Genomic DNA, 20467 nt, shown 5'->3' with positions numbered 1-20467 from the left:
TTTGTTCCATCTAGTACCGCCAACACTGTGCAAATGTTGAATACTGCTGACCTATTTTTAACGAACCCCACTTGATGTGGTCCTACTATCGATGGGAGGATCAATGCTAGCCGGTCTGCCAGGATTTTAGAGACTATTTTAATGTCTTGATTTATCAGCGATATGGGCCTGTATGATGAAGGGTCCGAGGGGTCTTTTCCTTGTTTGTATATTACCTTTATATACGCCATATGGCCAGACTGTAGTAGAATTTTATTTTGGAGAGTGTAGTTGAAAACTTTTACTAAAGTGGGCATAACATCTTCCTGTAGTATTTTATAAAATTCCCCCGTCATTCCATCGGGGCCTGGGGCCTTGTTATTTTTAAGGTTTTTCACAACTGTTCTCACTTCCTCCTCATTTATTGGGGCATTTAACATTTCCCTGTCCGATTCCGTAATTGTGGGTAATGACAGATTGTTTAGGAAGTTGCCTCCTTCTGTGTCATTTGCTGGCCCTTGTTCATATAGTTTTTTGTAGAATTCTCCAAATATGTCATTGACTTTCTTTGGGTCATTGTGACTAGCCCCAGATGGGTCCCTCAAATGAGTTATGGATGTTAAAGGAGTTATTCCCTTTGCCATTCGTGCCAGAAGCGAACCTGCCTTGTTCCCGAATCTAAAATAATGTGATGCAATTCTCTGGCCCCTCATCCTCTCTGCCCTGTCCACCCACAAGTCAAATTCTGCTTTCTCTTTTATCCACTTGTTCCTATTACCAATAGATGGATTATTAATGTAGGTTGTGTATGCTTCTCTGGGCCTTCTGCTGGCTTCAGTGTATGCTTTAGTTGTTTTGTTTCGCAATGCTTTCACATATCCCATTATTCTTCCCCTTAGTACTGCCTTAGCTGCGTCCCAGTATAAATGGGAGTTCTCCTCATGCGCCTTATTATCCCATGTATATTCCTGCCACCACATTTTCACCAGTTTTTGGAAGTTCTCGTCTTGGGCTAAGTGTGAAGGGAATCTCCACAGTATGTCTGTTCCCTTGGGGTAGGTTTCTTCTAAGTCTAGGAGTAATGGGGCGTGATCTGATATCACCAGATCGTGTATGTCGATCCTCCTCATTTTGTTGAGTAGACCCGGTGTTAGTAGAAAATAATCTATTCTGGACCATGTGCTATGGACGCGGGAGAAATGAGTGTACTCTCGGTCTGCCGGGTGTGAGTTTCGCCAAGCATCTATTACGCTAGTATGTTCCGTGAATAGATTCAGCACCCTGTCATGTGTCCTGGCTACCATGCGTTTGTGTCTTGTGCCCGACCTATCTTCTCTGAAGTTCATTACCGTATTAAGATCCCCACCTATTATTATGTTCCTCTCAGGGTCCTCCAAAACCTGCCTCTCCAACTCCTGGAAGAAAATCTTATTACTCTCATTTGGTGCATATACATTATAGATTTTGAGTCGTCCACATGGGGTATCAAGCAAAGCTTTTTGTATTCTCCCATCTCCATCATTTTCCTGTGTTATTACCTTACAATTTGCCTGCTTATGGAGTAGTATTAACACACCTGCTTTATTATTTTGGGCTGAGGATCCCATCACTTCTCCCACCCACATTTTGCACATTCTGGTGAAATCCTGATTTTTCAAATGGGTCTCATGACTCTTTTTCCGGCTGTCGCTTTGCCCGGCTGTCTCTTTCCAGGGCTGTCTCTTTCCAGGTCTGTATCTTTCCAGGTTTGTCTCTTTGGCCGTCTGTCTCTTTTCCCAGCTGTCTCTTTCCAGGGCTGTCTCTTTCCAGGGCTGTCTCTTTCCAGGGCTGTCTTTTTCCTTGTCTGTCCCTTTCCTTGTCTGTCCCTTTCCCAGTCTGTCTCTTTCCAGGTCGGTCTCTTTGCCCGTCTGTCTCTTTGCCCATCTGTCTTTGCCCGTCTTTCTCTTTCCAGGGCTGTCTCTTTCCAGGTCTGTCTCTTTCCAGGTCTGTCCCTTTCCAGGTCTGTCTCTTTGACCGTATGACTCTTTTTCCAGCTGTCTCTTTGCCCGGCTGTCTCTTTCCAGGGCTGTCTCTTAACAGGTTTGTCTCTTTAGCCATCTGTCTCTTTGCCCGTCTGTCTCTTTCCTTGTCTGTCTATTTCCAGGGCTGTCTATTTCCAGGGCTGTCTCTTTCCAGGGCTGTCTCTTTCCAGGGCTGTCTCTTTTCCGCTATGTCTCTTTCCAGGTCGGTCTTTTTGCCCATCTGTCTCTTTGCCCGTCTGTGTCTTTCCAGGGCTGTCTCTTTCCGGGTCTGTCTTTTTCCAGGTCTGTCTCTTTGCCCGGTCTGTCTCTTTGCCCTTCTGTCTCTTTGCTCGTCTGTCTCTTTCAGGGCTGTCTCTTTCCTCATTTGTCTCTTTCCAGGTTTGTCTCTTTGGCCGGCTGTCTCTTTCCAGGGCTGTCTCTTTCCAGGACTGTCTCTTTCCAGGGCTCTTTGCCCGGCTGTCTCTTTCCAGGGCTGTCTATTTGCCCGTCTGTCTCTGTCTGTGTGTCTCTGTCTCTCTCTATCCATCTCACCACTGACATCATATTACTTCAGGCATAAACTTCTTATGCTAACAGTTTATTTTGTTCCTATAGCAACCACTGACAGCTGCTATTAATGACCTTTAGCTCCCACCTCCATTCAGTGAAATGGAGACATGTTTTTTTTTAGTGTAACTGTAAAGCACGGGGTTAAATTTTCCTGTCAAAACATAGTCTATGACGTTCCCTGGGTCACATGGGGCATCTATGCAAAATTTCGTAATTGTAAATGCGACGGTGCGAATTCCTTTAGCGGACATACACACACACACACACACACACACACACACACTGAGCTTTATATATTAGATGACACTACCACTTTCGCGTACATCATTTTATCTCTTTCTTGGTCTATTCTTTTTGATCTTTTTTTTGCCCTCCCTTTTTTTCCTTATTCATTGCATACATTTTTCAAGATGAAACCATATGTGCTATGAACTATTTTATATGTAATTGTATAATATTTGTCTACTTTATTTTCAGTCATTGGCAAAGGTCATGTTCTGGGCCGAAACGTTTGTCGGGCTTCACAGTGAACAGCATGTTGTCGCTCTGCTGGGCAGGTACAGTGCACCGGAGTCCCCGCCCCCTCCCTGCACCCTCCTTCCCCCACTTCCTATGCACTGCTATCTGTATATGCCCTGTATGTGCTGGAAAAAAGGCTTGCCCTCTCTGTCTAGGACACCATCAGCGCTGTTTGCCCGACGGTGTCCTCAGCTCATTATCTTGTATGGTGTCCGGGGAACTGTGACCCCCCCTCCCCCGTGCTCTGTCTCTGTGATGAATGCAGCCTCCCGTGCTCCTGGTTTCTGAATAGTTAGGAGCAGAGAGCAGGAGCGTCACCTGACACCAGGTAAGCAGCACTGAGCTCTGCATTGCTCGGCTGTAAGGACGCTGCAATCATCACAGCATGGAGGAGAAGATACAGCATAAGTGAGAAGAGAGAACGAGCATGAGTGACAGTGCATGGGGAGCAGAGAACAGAGTGCACAGCTGACAGTGCGAGGGGGACAGAAAACAGAGTGCACGGGTGACAGTGCGGGGGGGGGGCAGAGAACAGAGTGCACGGGTGACAGTGCGGGGGGAGGCCAGAGGAAATAAAAGCACGGCTGACAGTGCGGGAGGGCAAAGAACAGAGTGAACGGGTGACAGTGCAGTGTGGGAGGGCAGAGAACAGAGTGTATGGCTGACATTGTGGGGGGTCAGATAACAGAGTCCACAGCTGACTCTGCAAGCGGGCAGAGAACAGAATGCACGGCTGACAGTGCGGTGGGGGAGAGGCAGAGAACAGAGTGAACGGGTGACAGTGCGGGGGCAGAGAACAGAGTGCACAGCTGACAGTGCAGTGTGGGGGGCAGAGAACAGAGTGCACAGCAGACAGTGCGGGGGGAGGCCAAAGAACAAAATGCACGGCTGACAGTGCGGGGGGGGGGGGGGCAAAGAACAGAGTGAACGGGTGACAGTGCAGTGTGGGGGGGCAGAGAACAGAGTGTATGGCTAACAGTGTGGGGGGGCCAGAGAACAGAGTGCACAGCTGACAGTGCGGGGAGGGGGCAGAGAACAGAGTGCATGGCTGACAGTGCAGGGGGGGAGACAAGAGTACATGGGAGACAGCGGGGGGGGGCAGAGAAGAGAGTGCATGGGTGAGAGACAGGGGAGTGCTGGGGGGGCAGAGGAGATAGCACAGGGGGAGAGGAGAGAGTGCATGAGGGGGGATTATATATTATATAAGTCTAGGTGTATGTGTGTCAGTGTATGTGTGTATGTATCTCCTATAGACTCACATTAGGGGCTATATATAATTTTTATTACATGGTATTCATTTATCTATCAGGTGCTGGGGCAGAATACTGACAGGAATGTGTGTGCAGGGGGCGGGGCTGGACATTGAGGCCGGCCGGTGCCAGCTGTGACTGTGAAGTTCGGCAGTCAAACATGTCATGTTTGGTTGAGCTGCATGTAAACAAAGTGCTGCAGAGAAAAAAGTGAAAAATCAAGAGGAACAAAAGTTAGAAAACGAAAAAAATAAATGTAGGGGTGTTTTATATGACAATACAGCACAGATTAGCTTAAATATTTTTGGGGAGTTTATGTCGGACAACTCCTTTAAATATTAGCCTCCTAATGGCATTTTGCAACATAGGGTTAGTAACCAGTCATCTGTTATAGCTCAGTGTATTGTCACCTCACTTGAGTGATATTATATACTGAATTTTTGATTATAAGACGCACTTTTCCTCCCAAAAATTTGGGAGGAAAAAGATGGGTGCATCTTAAAGGGAACCAACCATCAGGATTTTGGTGTATAAGCTGCAGCCAGTGCAGTACTGGCACTATCATGCACGCTGTGTACATACCATCAGGGGGCAGCTCGGGTGTTTAGGCAGTGAAATCCAACTTTATAAAGTTTGAAATTTCGTGCACTTTTTGATTGACGTGTGCACCTCTCTGTTAATGTCCGGGCGGGTTATGCAGGAGTTCCCCGCCCCCCCACCAGCCTGTTCCTCCCTCTCTCCTGATGTCCGGGCGGGTTATGCACGTGTTCCCCGCCCCCCCCGCGCTGCCTGTTCCTCCCTCCCTCCGGCTGTATGTAAAATGCTAATCTTCAGAAACATGGCGCCGGAGTGGGCCTCTGCGCACAGCGCTTATCTCCGACGCCATGTTTCTGAAGCCCCCGCATTACACAGCTTGGTGTCTGCAGACTGCAGAACAGCTGATCGGAGGACGCGATCAGCTGTAGCTATGATGACATGCCGCCTCAGGACACCGGGCCAGGACAGGAGCTTGCCAGCGACATCGGGGGTCAGGTGAGGTAAGTTCACAATGGACTCACATGACCCCGTGACGGCAGTGCTGCGAGACCCGGTCACGGTAGTGATATCGGGCGGCACTGTCTTCACGGGGTCAGGTCAATGAAATTACTAGCACCTGTGATGTCATTGCCCCAGCAGGCACGCACACATTATACACACACATACACACACTATATATATATATATACACACACACACACACACACACACTGCTGTGTGTGCGCCCCTGCGTTGACCTGGGCTCACCTTCTGAGTTCCAGGTCACTGCAGGAAAGCACTCACAGCTGTGTGTGTGTATAATGTGTGCGCGTGCGCACGCGTGTATAATGTGTGCGCGCGCACGCGTGTATAGTGTGTGTGTATAGTGTATAGTGTGTGTGTGTGTGTGTGTATAGTGTGTGTGTGTGTGTATAGTGTGTGTGTGTGTGTGTATAGTGTGTATAGTGTGTGTGTGTGTGTGTGTATAGTGTGTGTGTATAGTGTGTGTGTGTGTGTGTATAGTGTGTGTGTGTGTATAGTGTGTGTGTGTGTGTGTGTGTATAGTGTGTGTGTGTATAGTGTGTGTGTGTGTGTATAGTGTGTGTGTGTGTATAGTGTGTGTATAGTGTGTGTGTGTATAGTGTGTGTGTGTGTGTATAGTGTGTGTGTGTATAGTGTGTGTGTATAGTGTGTGTGTGTGTATAGTGTGTGTGTGTATAGTGTGTGTATATAATGTGTGTGCGCGCGTGTGTGTATAATGTGTGCGCGCGTATAATATGTGTGCGTGCGCGCGCGCCTCTCTGCTGGGGCAATGACGTCACAGGTGGAAGTGAGGGGCTGCTCTCACAATCAATGGGGGACTTTTAGTTCTGCATTAAAGGGGTGGTTCACCCATTTTTTTTTTTCCCCCAATGATCAGATGATATTGGATCCGGATTGGACGGCGCGGGACCCTAACCCAGGATTACTGCGGAGGGGGGTTTATTTCAATAAAGATGGAGTCACTAATTGTGTTGTGTTTTATTTCTAATAAAAATATTTTTCTGTGTGTTGTGTGTTTTTTTTTTTTTATCATTACTAGAAATTCATGGTGGCCATGACTAATATTGGCGTGACACCATGAATTTCGGGCTTAGGGCTAGCTGATAATATACAGCTAGCCCTAACTCCATTATTACCTAGCTAGCCACCCGGCATCAGGGCAGCTGGAAGAGTTGGATACAGCGCCAGGGGTGGCTGCGGACTGCAATTCGCAGTGGGGGTGCCCAGAAAGCTTGGGCACCCTGCACTGTGGATTCCAATCCCCAGCTGCCTAGTTGTGCCCGGCTGGACACAAAAATTAGGCGAAGCTCACGTCATTTTTTTTATTTATTATTTCATGAAATTCATGAAATTAAAAAAAAAAAAAGGGCTTCTCTATATTTTTGGTTCCCAGCTGGGTAAAAATAGGCAGCTGGGGGTTGGGGGCAGCCCGTACCTGCCTGCTGTACCCGGCTAGCATACAAAAATATGGCGAAGCCCACGTCATTTTTTTTTTCTTTTTTGGCAAAAAACTGCATACAGTCCGGGATGGAGTATGCTGAGCCTTGTAGTTCTGCAGCTGCTGTCTTCTCTCCTGCTTACACTAGTGAATGGAGGATACTGAGGCTTGTAGTTCTGCAGCTGCTGTCTGCTCTCCTGTATACACTAGTGAACGGAGGATGCTGAGCCTTGTAGTTTTGCTCCCCCTGCCTCTCCCTCCAGCATACAGTCCTGGATAGAGCATGCTGAGCCCTGTAGTTCTGCAGCTGTATGCTCTCCTGCATACACTAGTGGAGAAATAAGAACATATTGAAGAAGGAAATTACTTCAGACCTTTTTTATTTTTTTTTTTCTTTCAACAATCTTTCTCTGATAAAAAAAAGCATAAAAACACAGAGCAAAAAACGCACCAAAACCCGGTAAAAACGCGTCTGTTGTTTGCCACGTATGGTTTTTTGACGCAAAAAAACGCACAAAAACACCGCTTAAATAAAACGACGCAGTGTGTGAACTTAGCCAAAATCCACACTGTTACTTGTCATGCATGGGACTACAAGGCTCAGCATCCTCCATCCAGGACTGTATGCAGTTTTTTACCCAAAAAGAAAAAAAAAATGACATGGGCTTCGCCATATTTTTGTATGCTAGCCGGGTACAGCAGGCAGGTACGGGCTGCCCCCAACCCCCAGCTGCCTATTTGTACCCGTCTGGGAACCAAAAATATAGAGAAGCCCTTTTTTTTTTTTATTTCATGAATTTCATGAAATAATTTAAAAAAAAAATGACGTGAGCTTCGCCTAATTTTGGTGTCCAGCCGGGTACAACTAGGCAGCTGGGGATTGGAATCCACAGTGAAGGGTGCCCAAGCTTTCTGGGCACCCCCACTGCGAATTGCAGTCCGCAGCCACCCCAGAAAATGGCGCTTTCATAGAAGCGCCATCTTCTGGCACTGTATCCAACTCTTCCAGCTGCCCTGATGCCAGGTGGCTAGCCGGGTAATAATGGAGTTAGGGCTAGCTGTATATTATCAGCTAGCCCTAAGCCCGAAATTCATGGTGTCACGCCAATATTAGACATGGCCACCATGAATTTCTAGTAATGATAAAAAAAAAAAAAAATACACAACACACAGAAAAATATTTTTATTAGAAATAAAACACAACACAATTAGTGACTCCATCTTTATTGAAATAAACCCCCCTCCGCAGTAATCCTGGGTTAGGGTCCCGCGCCGTCCAATCCGGATCCAATATCATCTGATCATTGGGGGGAAAAAAAAAAATGGGTGAACCACCCCTTTAATGCAGAACTAAAAGTCCCCCATTGATTGTGAGAGCAGCCCCTCACTTCCACCTGTGACGTCATTGCCCCAGCAGAGAGGCACGCGCGCGCACACACACACATATATTATACGCGCACACACACACATTATACACACGCGCGCGCACACACACACACTATACACACACACACTATACACACACTATACACACACTATACACACACACACTATACACACACACACTATACACACACACACACTATACACACACACACACTATACACACACACACACACACTATACACACACACTATACACACACACTATACACATTATACACACATACACACACACTACACACATTATACACGCGTGCGCGCACACACACATTATACACGCGTGCGCGCACACACACATTATACACGCGTGCGCGCACACACACATTATACACGCGTGCGCGCACACACACATTATACACGCGTGCGCGCACACACACGCGTGCGCGCACACACATACACGCGTGCGCGCACACTTACACGCGTGCGCGCGCACACTTACACGCGTGCGCGCGCACACACATTATACACGCGCGTGCGCACACACACATTATACACGCGTGCGCGCGCACACACACATTATACACGCGTGCGCGCGCACACACATTATACACGCGTGCGCGCGCACACACATTATACACGCGTGCGCGCGCACACACATTATACACGCGTGCGCGCGCACACACATTATACACACGCGTGCGCGCGCACACATTATACACACGCGTGCGCGCACACACATTATACACACGCGCATACACACATTATACACACACACAGCTGTGAGTGCTTTCCTGCAGTGACCTGGAACTCAGAAGGTGAGCCCAGGTCAACGCAGGGGCGCACACACAGCAGTGTGTGTGTGTGTGTGTGTGTGTATATATATATATATAGTGTGTGTATGTGTGTGTATAATGTGTGCGTGCCTGCTGGGGCAATGACATCACAGATGCTAGTAATTTCATTCACCTGACCCCGTGAAGACAGTGCCACCCGATATCACTACCGTGACCGGGTCTCGCAGCACTGCCGTCACGGGGTCATGTGAGTCCATTGTGAACTTACCTCACCTGACCCCCGATGTCGCTGGCAAGCTCCTGTCCTGGCCCGGTGTCCTGAGGCGGCATGTCATCATAGCTACAGCTGATCGCGTCCTCCGATCAGCTGTTCTGCAGTCTGCAGACACCAAGCTGTGTAATGCGGGGGCTTCAGAAACATGGCGCCGGAGATAAGCGCTGTGCGCAGAGGCCCACTCCGGCGCCATGTTTCTGAAGATTAGCATTTTACATACAGCCGGAGGGAGGGAGGAACAGGCAGCGCGGGGGGGCGGGGAACACGTGCATAACCCGCCCGGACATCAGGAGAGAGGGAGGAACAGGCTGGTGGGGGGGCGGGGAACTCCTGCATAACCCGCCCGGACATTAACAGAGAGGTGCACACGTCAATCAAAAAGTGCACGAAATTTCAAACTTTATAAAGTTGGATTTCACTGCCTAAACATCCGAGCTGCACCCTGATGGTATGTACACAGCGTGCATGATAGTGCCAGTACTGCACTGGCTGCAGCTTATACACCAAAATCCTGATGGTTGGTTCCCTTTAAAATCCGAATATAGCTTACCGGGGAAAGGGGGGCTTCCTGTGCGGCTCTGTGCGCAAGCGGCCGGGTGCGTGTGGGCGGCAGGTTGCCAGTTGGTGCGTGCAGGTAGCTGGGTACCTGGTGGCGGTGGCCGGCTGCCTCTCTGTGCGGCTGGGTGCCTGGTGCCGGCTGCCACTCTGTGCGGGAAGGCGGACTGCGGTGGCTGTGCTGCAGGTGTCCCAGTCTGTCCACAGTCACGGCTTCAAATTATGGCACAGGGAGTCAGCGCGTGTGCAAATGTAGCTCTTGGATGAGATGGGACCGCGGACAGACTGGGACACTTGCTGCTCAGGCCTGCTCCACTACTAACCCACCGCTGCCACCACTGAACCGCCGCTTCATAGTATCATAGTTTTTAAGGTTGAAGGGAGACTCTAAGTCCATCTAGTTCAACCCGTAGCCTAACATGTTGTTCCAGAGGAAGGCAAAAAAAACCCCAATGTGGCAAACAAGCTCCAATGGGGAAAAAATTTCCTTCCTGACTGCACATCCGGCAATCAGACTAGTTCCCTGGATCAACACCCTGTCATAAAATCTAATATACATAACTGGTAATATTAAATTTTTCAAGAAAGGCATCCAGGCTCTGCTTAAATGTTAGTAGTGAATCACTCATTACAACATCATGCGGCAGAGAGTTCCATAGTCTCACTGCTCGTACAGTAAAGAATCCTCGTCTGTGATTATGATTAAACCTTCTTTCCTCAAGACGTAGCGGATGCCCCCGTGTTCCAGTCGCAGGCCTAGGTGTAAAAAGATCTTTGGAAAGGTCTCTGTACTGTCCCCTCATATATTTATACATTGTGATTAGATCCCCCCCTAAGCCTTCGTTTTTCCAAACTAAATAACCCCAAGTTTAATAACCTGTCTTGGTATTGCAGCCCACCCATTCCTCTAATAATCTTGGTCGCTCTTCTCTGCACCCTCTCCAGTTCAGCTATGTCCTTCTTATATATCGGTGACCAGAATTGTACACAGTATTCTAAGTGCGGTCGCACTAGTGACTTGTACAGAGGTAGAATTATATTTTTTTCATGAACACTTATACCTCTTTTAATACATCCCATTATTTTATTAGCCCTGGCAGCAGCTGCCTGACACTGTCCACTAAAGTTTACCATCCACCCATACACCCAAGTCTTTTTCTGTGTCTGTTTTACCCAGTGTTCTACAATTAAGTACATAATCATAAATGTTATTTCCTCTACCCAAGTGCATGACCTTACATTTATCTACATTAAACTTCAATTGCCACTTCTCAGCCCAATCCTCCAATTTACATAAATCTCCCTGTAATATAAAATTATCCTCCTCTGTATTGATTACCCTGCAGAGTTTAGTATCATCTGCAAATATTGAAATTCTACTCCGCATGCCCCCAACAAGGCCATTTATAAATATGTTGAAAAGAAGCGGGCCCAATACTGACCCCTGTGGTACCCCACTATGAACTGAGACCCAGTCCGAGTACGTACCATTAATAACCACCCTTTGTTTCCTATCACTGAGCCAGTTTTTAACCCACTTACACATATTTTCCCCTATCCCCATTATTCTCATTTTATGTACCAACCTTTTGTGTGGCACCGTATCAAAAGCTTGTGAAAAGTCCATATACACAACATCCACTGCATTTCCCTGGTCCAGGCTTGAACTTACCTCTTCATAGAAGCTGATCAAATTAGTTTGACAGGATCGATCCCTCATAAACCCATGTTGATACTCTGTCATAAAGTTATTTTTCTTGAGATACTCCAGTATAGCATCTCTCAAGAAACCCTCAAGGATTTTACCAACCGTAGAGGTTAAACTTACCGGCCTATAATTTCCCGGCTCAGTTTTTGTCCCCTTTTTGAATATTGGCACCACATTTGCTATGCGCCAGTCCTGCGGTACCGACCCTGTTATTAAGGAATCTGAGAAGATTAAAAATAATGGTCTATCTATCACAGAACTCAATTCCTGTAGTACTCTTCCTCCACCACTGACCTGCCGTCGCTGCCAGCACAGCCTCTGCCTCCTGTGTCCCTGCTCCACCACTGCTGCTGCCCCCCTCCAGTAAGACAGTACCGGAGTATAAGACGGACCCCCTTTTTTTTTTTTAACCTTTTTTTATCTCTACATTTGGGGTGCGTCTTATAATCTGGTGCGTCTTCTAAAACCAAAGACACGGTACATCTCTGGCAAAAATTGAGACATCACTGCAAAATGTTCCTCTTTATATTTTTGAGTAAAATGTAAATTGTTCTTTTATTCTATAAATTACTGACAAATGTCTCCGAATTTCCAAGCAATAAATTTTGTATTTATTTTCTGAAAATGAGAAATGGTGAAAATAACAGAACAATGCATTGCTTTCACATCTCAAATAATGCAAAGAAAACAAGTTCATAATCATTTAGAAACAACAATACTAATAATGTTTTACCTCAGAAAGAATTCAGAAATCAATATTTTGTGGAATAACCATGATTTTTAATCACAGCTTTCATGCGTGTTGGCTGCTTTCCACCAGTCTTTCACACTGCTTTTGGGTGAACTTATGCCACTCCTGGAACAAAAAATGTAATCAGTTCTTCTTTGTTTGATGCCTTGTGACTACCCATCTTCCTCTTGATTACATTTCAGAGGTTTTCAATGGGGTTCAGGTCTGGAAATTGGGCTGGCCATGACAGGGTTTTGATGTGGTGGTCCTTCATCCATATATTAATTTACCCAACTGTGTTGCATGGCGCATTGTCCTGCTGGAAAAAAACAGTCCTCAGAGTTGGGGAACACTGCCTGAGCAGAAGGAAGCAACTGTTTTTCCAGGATAACCTTGTATGCAGCTTGATTCATAAGTCTTTCATAAAGTTTAATCTGCCCAATTCCAGTTTTGCTGAAGCATCCCCAGATCATCACTGATACTCCACGAAATCAAATAGTGGGTGCAAGACACTATGGCTTGTACGCCTCTCCAGGTCTCCATCTAAATATAGACGACCATGTGTTGGGCAAAGCTGAAAATTAGACTCAGAGAAGATTACCTTACTCTAGAAATTGGGCAGATTAATCTTTCTGCCTTCTTATTGTGCATCTTGAAAACAGCCACACTGCTAGTTTTCAGTGAGTCCTGTATTTCAGTTGTGACTTTTTCTGACGACACTTTACCACATACAGAACATAAAAATTGTTTCCACCCTTTGTAAATTCTCTGATATCTTACAAGATCTGATTTCTGGGAAAAACATTTCTCACATTCTGGACATGAGTACGGCTTCTCCCCTGTGTGAGTTCTTAGATGATCAGCAAGAGTTGATTTACTGGCACAGTGGAACCTCGGATTACGAGCATAATTGGTTCCGGGAGTCTGCTCTTAAACCAAGTTACTCTTATATCAAAGCAAATTTTCCCCTAGGAAATAATTGAAGCGCAGACAATGTGCTGTACTGGTTAGCAGAAAGAAAGTACAGTACAGTACTGTATCCACAAATGCAAATTGATAGACATGCTATATACCGTGTTTTTCCAAAAATAAGACCTCCCCTAAAAATAAGCTCTAGCAGGGAATTTCAGCATTTTCAGAGCAAGGCATAAATATAAGCACTCCCCCAAAAATAAGCCCTAGTCGCTTAAAGCCCTAGTTGGATAATGAAGTGTCCGTGCAGCTAAAAAAGTTAAAGAATACTGCAGGAAACCTCATTGTAGTAAGCAGACACCCCGCAATCACACACATCAGATGCTGAGCGGGAGGCCCTACAGTGATTGCACCCCCGCACACATCCGATTTCACGCACACAAACATTGGATCACACACACTCACGACATCCAGCGACACCAATTTCTTCTCGCCGCCAGAATCCTTAGAGGCAGTGCAGTGGAGTGCAAGGACCTGCCGCAATGCTTGCTTACAGGACCAGCGGAGACGTGACTTCCTCCCATCGTTTCCTGCGGCTAGAAGCATCTGTAATGCTGGATGTGATGAATGAGTGTCTGTGTGTGTGCTCTTCAGTGTGTGTATGTGTGATCTGCTGTGTGTGAGTGTGTCGGCCAGAAGCAGGGGAGGATGGCGTGCAGCACCCACCGGAGATCACAGGAGGGCCTGTAAGACAAGCAGATGTGCAGGTCTGGTAAGTATGAGTCTCCTGGGAAGTGGGGGGGGGTCTGCTTTTTTGGGGGGGTAAACTTATCCCCAACCATGTTTCTCAAAGAATAAGACCTCTTCCAAAAATAAGCTCTAGTGCGTTTTTGGGGGGCAAAAAAGTATAAGACAATGTCTTATTTTTGGAAAAACACGGTAGTCTATAATAATAATAATAATAATAATACAAAAGTATATTTATATAGCGCCAACATATTCTGCAGCACTTTACAATCCGGTGGAAGATTGTATAGACAAAAACAAAACAAAATAATACATAATTCAACAGCTACAGTAGGAATGAGGGCCCTGCTCGAAAGCTTACAATCTATGGGGAAAAAGGGGGACACAACAGGTGAAGCACACTTGTAGATCTGGCCGGCCATCGTTATGCTAGTTTATTGGTTACATATAAAGGTGAATGATCTGGTCTTTAGACAGCAACGTTTTTGGTGCCCTTACGTGCTATTGGTTGTACGTAGGATGTGAGGACAAGAATAGGAGAGAGAAGGTTACGAGTAGTATTTGGAAGGTGGGACGGGGTTAGTAAGTTAGTATGATAAGCTTGTCTGAAGAGATATGTTTATAATGTACGCTTAAAAACTTAGGGGTTGGATATTAGTCGCATTCTTTGGGGTAGTGCATTCCAGAAAACTGGCGCGGCATGAGAAAAGTCTTGGAGACGGAGGTGTGAGGTTTATATTATGGAGGATGTGAAGAGTACTTTACACACTGCGAAATCGGTACCGAAATCACTAGCGAGCGTACCCGCCCCCGTCGATAGTGCGACACGGGCAAATCGCTACCCGTGGCGCACAACAACGCTAATAACAGTCACACGGACTTACCTGCCCTGCGACGTCGCTCTGGCCGGCGAACCGCCTCCATTCTAAGGGGGTGGGTCATGCGGCTTCACAGCGACGTCACACGGCAGCCGTCCAATAGAAGTGGAGGGGCGGAGATGAGCGGGACGTAATATCCCTCCCACCTCCTTCCTTCTGCATTGCCGGTGGAGGCAGGTAAGGAGATGTTCGACGCTCCTGCGGTGTCACACATCGCTACGTACGAGACGATTTTTGGTGTTTGGACGCCCTCTCCAAAACCAACGATTTTTGTCTCTTTTGCGATCGTTGTAGGTTGCTCGTACGTGTTACACGCTGCGATGTCGCTAATGGCGCCGGATGTACGTCACAAACACCATGACCCCAACGATAAATTGTTAGCGATATCGCAGCATGTAAAGCCTCCTTTAGTCTAAGATCATTTGCGGAACAAAGGGGGCGGGTAAGATGATAGACAGAGATGAGGGATGAGATATATGATGGTGCAGAGCTGTGGAGAGCTTTGTGAGTGAGGGATATGAGTTTGTATTGTATTCTGTAGCTGATAGGTAGCCAGTGTAGTGACTGGCACAAGGTGGAGGCATTGTTGAAGCGGCCGGACAGGAATATGACCCCGGCTGCTACATTCAAGATGGATTGTAGAGGGGAGAGTTTGGTCCGAGGGAGACCAATCAGTAAAGAGTTGCAGTAATCCAGGCGTGAATGAATAAGAGCGACAGTAAGGGTTTTTGCAGTTTCGAAAGAAATGGTCGGCTTCTGGAGTGGTTTTTGAGATGTAGGTGACATGTGCAAGTGAGTGATTGTATATGGGGAATGAAGGAGAGTTCTGAGTCAAATATGACCCCAAGACAGCGAGCATGCTGCTTGGGAATAATGATTAAATCATCGAAGGTAATTGAGATGTCGGGTGTAGGTTGGTTGGTAGAGGGGAGGAAACACAAGAAACTCAGTTTTAGAGAGATTCAGTTTCAGACAGAAGGAGGACATGCTTTGAGAGACAGCAGACAGACAATCTCTGGTATTTTGTAACAAAGCAGGGGTGATGACTGGAGATGATGTATATAATTGGGTGTCACCAGCATAGAAATGGTATTGGAAACCAAATCTGCTGATGGTTTGTCCAATAGGGGCGGTGTATAGAGAGAAAAGGAGAGGGCCCAAGAGTGAGCCTTGAGGAACCCCAAAGGTGAGGGGGAGAGGAGTGGAGTAAAGGCCGCTTTACACGCTACGACATCGCTAAAGCGATGTCGTTGGGGTCACGGAATTTGTGACGCACATCCGACCGCGTTAGCGATGTCGTTGCGTGTGACACCTATGAGCGATTTTAAATCATCGCAAAACACATTCAAAATCGCTAATCGGTGACATGCCCTCCTATTTCCAATTATCGTTGCTGCTGCAGGTACGATGTTGTTCATTGTTCCTGCGGCAGCACACATCGCTATGTGTGACACCGCAGGAACGAGGAACCTCACCTTACCTGCGGCCGCCGGCAATGAGGAAGGAAGAAGGTGGCCGGGATGTTATGTCCCGCTCATCTCCGCTTTTATTGGGCGGCCGCTTAGTTACGTAGCTGTGACGCCGAACGAACCGCCCCCTTAGAAAGGAGGCGGTTTGCCGGTCACAGCGACGTCGCTAGGCAGGTAAGTAGTGTGACGGGTCCGCGCGATTTTGTGTGCCACCGGCAGCGATTTGCCCGTGACACAAAAACGATGGGGGCGGGTACACACGCTAGCGATCTCGCTAGCGAGATCACAGCGTGTAAAGCGGCCTTAAGAGCCAGGAAAGGAAACCGTGAAGGAGCGATAGGAGGAGAACCAGGCGAGAGCGGTGTCCTTGAGGCTAATAGAGCGGAGCATGGTGAGGAGAAGTTGGTGATCCACAGTGTCAAAAGCAGCTGAGAGATCCAAGAGAAACAATAGGGAATAGAGGCCTTTAGATTTTGCTGTTAATAGATCATTTGAGACTTTGGTGAGGGCCGTTTCGGTGGAGTGTAAAGAGCGGAAACCAGATTGAGAGGGATCAAGAAGTGATTTTTCAGATAAATAGCGGATTAGCCGAGAGTGGACCAAGCATTCCAGGAGCTTAGAGATAAAGGGAAGGTTAGAGACTGGTCTGTAGTTAGCGGCACAGTTCTGATTGAGGAAAGGTTTTTTAAGTAGAGGGGTTATGATGGCATGTTTAAATGATGAAGGAAAGAACCTGATGAAAGAGAGAGGTTAAACATTTTGGTTAGATAGGTAGTGACAACTGGGGAGAGAGCCTGAAGGAGATGTGAGTGAAGAGGGTCACTCGTGCATGTTGTTGGGCGGGAAGAGACAAGGAGACGTGTCACTTCTTCTGCGACAGGCTCGAATATGGATAGTGAGCTTGAGGTGCGGGAAAGGAGCGGATCAAGGCTCTGAGGGGATTTTTCAAAGATTTCTTTGTGGATGTCGTTGATCTTTTGTAAGAAGAAAGTGGCCAGATCATCAGAGCTTAAGTTGGTGACCGGGATCTGTGCTTTAGGGCTCAGGAGGGAGTGGAAGGTTTCAAAGAGTCGTTTAGGATTGTTGGCTAGTGAAGTGATGAGAGTGGTAAAGTATACTTGTTTAGCCAGATGGAGAGCAGAGTTATATTTTTTGAGCATGAACTTATAGCGGATGAAGTCTTCAGCTGAAAAGGATTTTCTCCACAGACGCTCAGCACACCTAGAACAGCGCTGTAGGAAACGTGTTTGAGGCGTGTGCCAGGGCTGCCGCTGCCTGTGTGTTTTTTTTCTGCATGTAGCTGGGGCAGCTTCATCAAGGGCACTCTGCAATGTCTTATTATAATGTCACACTGCAGAGTCTGCACAGGAGAGGGAGGCGATGGGAGCCAAGGATGACTGCAAATTGTTCATTAACAGTTGGGTATTGATGGCACTTAGATTTCTGTATGGGTGATAGGTGGGGGCATCCCGTGTTGGAAGACAGTTTGTGATGGAAAAGGAGAGAAGGTTGTGGTCAGAGAGTGGGAAAGGGAAATTGGTGAAGTCATGAAGAGTGCAGAGGCAGGAGAAAACCAGGTCCAGCGTATTCCCATCCTCATGTGTAGGAGACTTAGTGAGCTGTGAGAGGCCGAATGACGAGGTTAGAGAAAGAAAATGGGTGGCAGATGGGGAGAGTGGGTCGTCAATAGGGATGTTGAAATCCCCCATGATGAGAGTGGGAAGGTCACAGGATAAAAAGTGTGGAAGCCAAGTGGCAAAATGATCAAGGAACTGATGGGAGGAGCCTGAAGGGCGATACACAACTGCCACTCGCAGGAAGAATGGTTTGAAGAGTCTAATGGTGTTGATTTCAAAAGAAGGAAACAAGAGTGAGGGTACTGAGCGGATGACCTGGAAGGCACACTGGGATGAGAGCAGCAGACCAACACGTCCACCTGTGCAAGGGTATACTGTATACTGTACATATGTACAGAAAGTTACCTCCAGAGCGGATCAGAGCATGGTGAAAGGACTGGACCACAAGTGTTTGCAGTGAATATTTGCTTATTGCAAAGCATTGCTCTTAAACAAAGTTACAAATTTTTAAAAAGCTTTGCTTGTCTTGCAATACGCTCTCAAACTCAGTTACTCTAAAACCAAGGTTCCACTGTATAACATTTCCCACATTATAAACATAAAAATGTCTGCTACCTTCTGTGAGTTTTTATATGGTCATCAAGATTTGCTTTCCGAATAAAACATTTCCCACATTCTGAACATGAAAATGGCTTCTCCCCTGTATGAGTTTTTATATGCCTATCAAGGTGTGATTTCTGAAAAAAACATTTCACACATTCTGCACATGAAAATGGCTTTTCCCCCATATGAGTTTTTATATGCAAATCAAGCAGTGATTTCAGAATAAAACATTTCCCACATTCTGAACATGAAAATGGCTTCTCCCCTGTATGAGTTTTTATATGCCTATCAAGGTGGGATTTCCAAAAAAAACATTTCCCACATGCTGGACATGAAAATGGCTTTTCCCCCATATGAGTTTTTATATGCAAATTAAGTTGTGATTTCTGAATAAAACATTTCCCACATTCTGAACATGAAAATGGCTTCTCCCCCGTATGAGTTTTTATATGCAAATCAAGCAGTGATTTCTGAATAAAACATTTCCCACATTCTGAACATGAAAATGGCTTCTCACCTGTATGAGTTTTTATATGCCTAACAAGGTGTGATTTCAGAATAAAACATTTCCCACATTCTGAACATGAAAATGGCTTCTCACCTGTATGAGTTTTTATATGCCTATGAAGGTGTGATTTCAGAATAAAACGTTTCCCACATGCTGGACATGTAAATGGCTTCTCCCCCGTGTGAGTTTTTATATGCAAATCAAGCTGTGATTTCTGAATAAAACATTTCCCACATTCTGAACATAAAAATGGCTTCTCCCCTGTGTGAATTTTTATATGCAGGTCAAGCGTTGATTTCCGAACAAAACATTTCCTACATTCTGAACATGAAAATGGCTTCTCCCCTGTGTGAATTTTTAGATGTTGAATAAGTTTTGATTTCAAAGTAAAACATTTTACACATTCTGGACAAGAAAATGGTTTTCCTTTATGAATTATATTATGTGAAATTAGAGCAGACTTTTGGGTTAAACATTTTCCACATTGACTAGCTTTTAGATGTAAAATAAGCTGTGATTTTTTATTAAAACATATCTCACATTCTGAACAGGAGTACGGCTTATCCCTTGTGTGAGTTTGTTGCTGTTGATGCCCCCTTATGTGGCTTTTATTTTGCTGAACATTCTGAGGTGACTCAGGATATTGTTTAGAAGCATAAGATGACGGATCTTGAATGTGAAGGACTGAGGATTTATCTGGGATAATGACTTGTTCTTCATACTTATTCTGTACAATACCACAATATTCTGTCAAAAGAATAAAACAGATTTTGTAAATTTTAAAAATTGTAGCATTTGAACTTGGTTTTTATTGGTAAATTCAGGCCCCTAACTGCAGTATCGTTGTGCTGCCCAGATTGTGATGGTTTTATTATATTTAAGACAACTCTTCCACAATTCCAAAAAGAAATCACATAGAAAATGAGTTAATAATATTGATTATATACTGAATATCATATCTGGTAACATAAGTAGAGATGAGCGAACCGGTCGCGGTTCGGCTCGAGGTTGGTTCGCCGAACGGACCTCCCGTTCGAGTTCGGTTCGTCGAACGTTCGACGAACCGAACTCGAACTGCATAGGAAACAATGGCAGGCAATCACAAACACAGAAAAACACCTAGAAAACACCCTCAAAGGTGTCCTAAAGGTGACAAACAACTCAAACACATTGGAAAGTGACAAGGACATATACTCATGCGAAAACAAAACAGCTGGACAAGGAAAAAGAGGAGGACACACAGATATAGGCATGGCACGCCCTTCTAAAATCATGTAAAACACCGCAAGGTGACTCCAAGCGGAGTCTCCCTTTTTTCCAAAAATTGGGCCCCACACACACCCACCCCTTCAGTGGTAGCAGTTGTGCCCTAGTTGTACACTTCACAGCTACATTTGCATCAAGCACATTCAAAAATACGCCATTCTTATCCGTCCCCAGGATGACACCGGGGTAGGTAGCAAAGTCTTTCCTGATCCCAGCTCTGTTCATCTTGGCTTCTTTTAAAAACACATC

General features: G+C 46.1%; 2 protein-coding genes across 2 annotated transcripts in view; one reads left to right on the top strand and one right to left on the bottom strand.

Annotated features, from left to right (window-relative positions):
- The window catches only part of LOC142257368 (uncharacterized), a 560365-nt gene that overhangs the window by 397877 nt on the left and 142021 nt on the right, over window positions 1-20467 (top strand). The gene's annotated exons all lie outside the window — the stretch shown is intronic.
- Window positions 12117-20467, bottom strand: part of LOC142303567 (uncharacterized) — a 38357-nt gene continuing 30006 nt past the window's right edge. The window contains exon 11 of the mRNA XM_075345044.1: window positions 12117-19699. Coding sequence (XP_075201159.1) covers window positions 18453-19699 — 1247 coding nt within the window. The 3' untranslated portion in view covers window positions 12117-18452. The remainder of the gene's footprint in view (window positions 19700-20467) is intronic.

Source organism: Anomaloglossus baeobatrachus, chromosome 1, assembly GCF_048569485.1.
Source record: "Anomaloglossus baeobatrachus isolate aAnoBae1 chromosome 1, aAnoBae1.hap1, whole genome shotgun sequence".
Lineage (NCBI taxonomy): Eukaryota > Metazoa > Chordata > Amphibia > Anura > Aromobatidae > Anomaloglossus > Anomaloglossus baeobatrachus.
The sequence above is the reverse complement of the archived record's forward strand: the minus strand, read 5'-3'. Positions and strand labels throughout refer to the sequence as shown.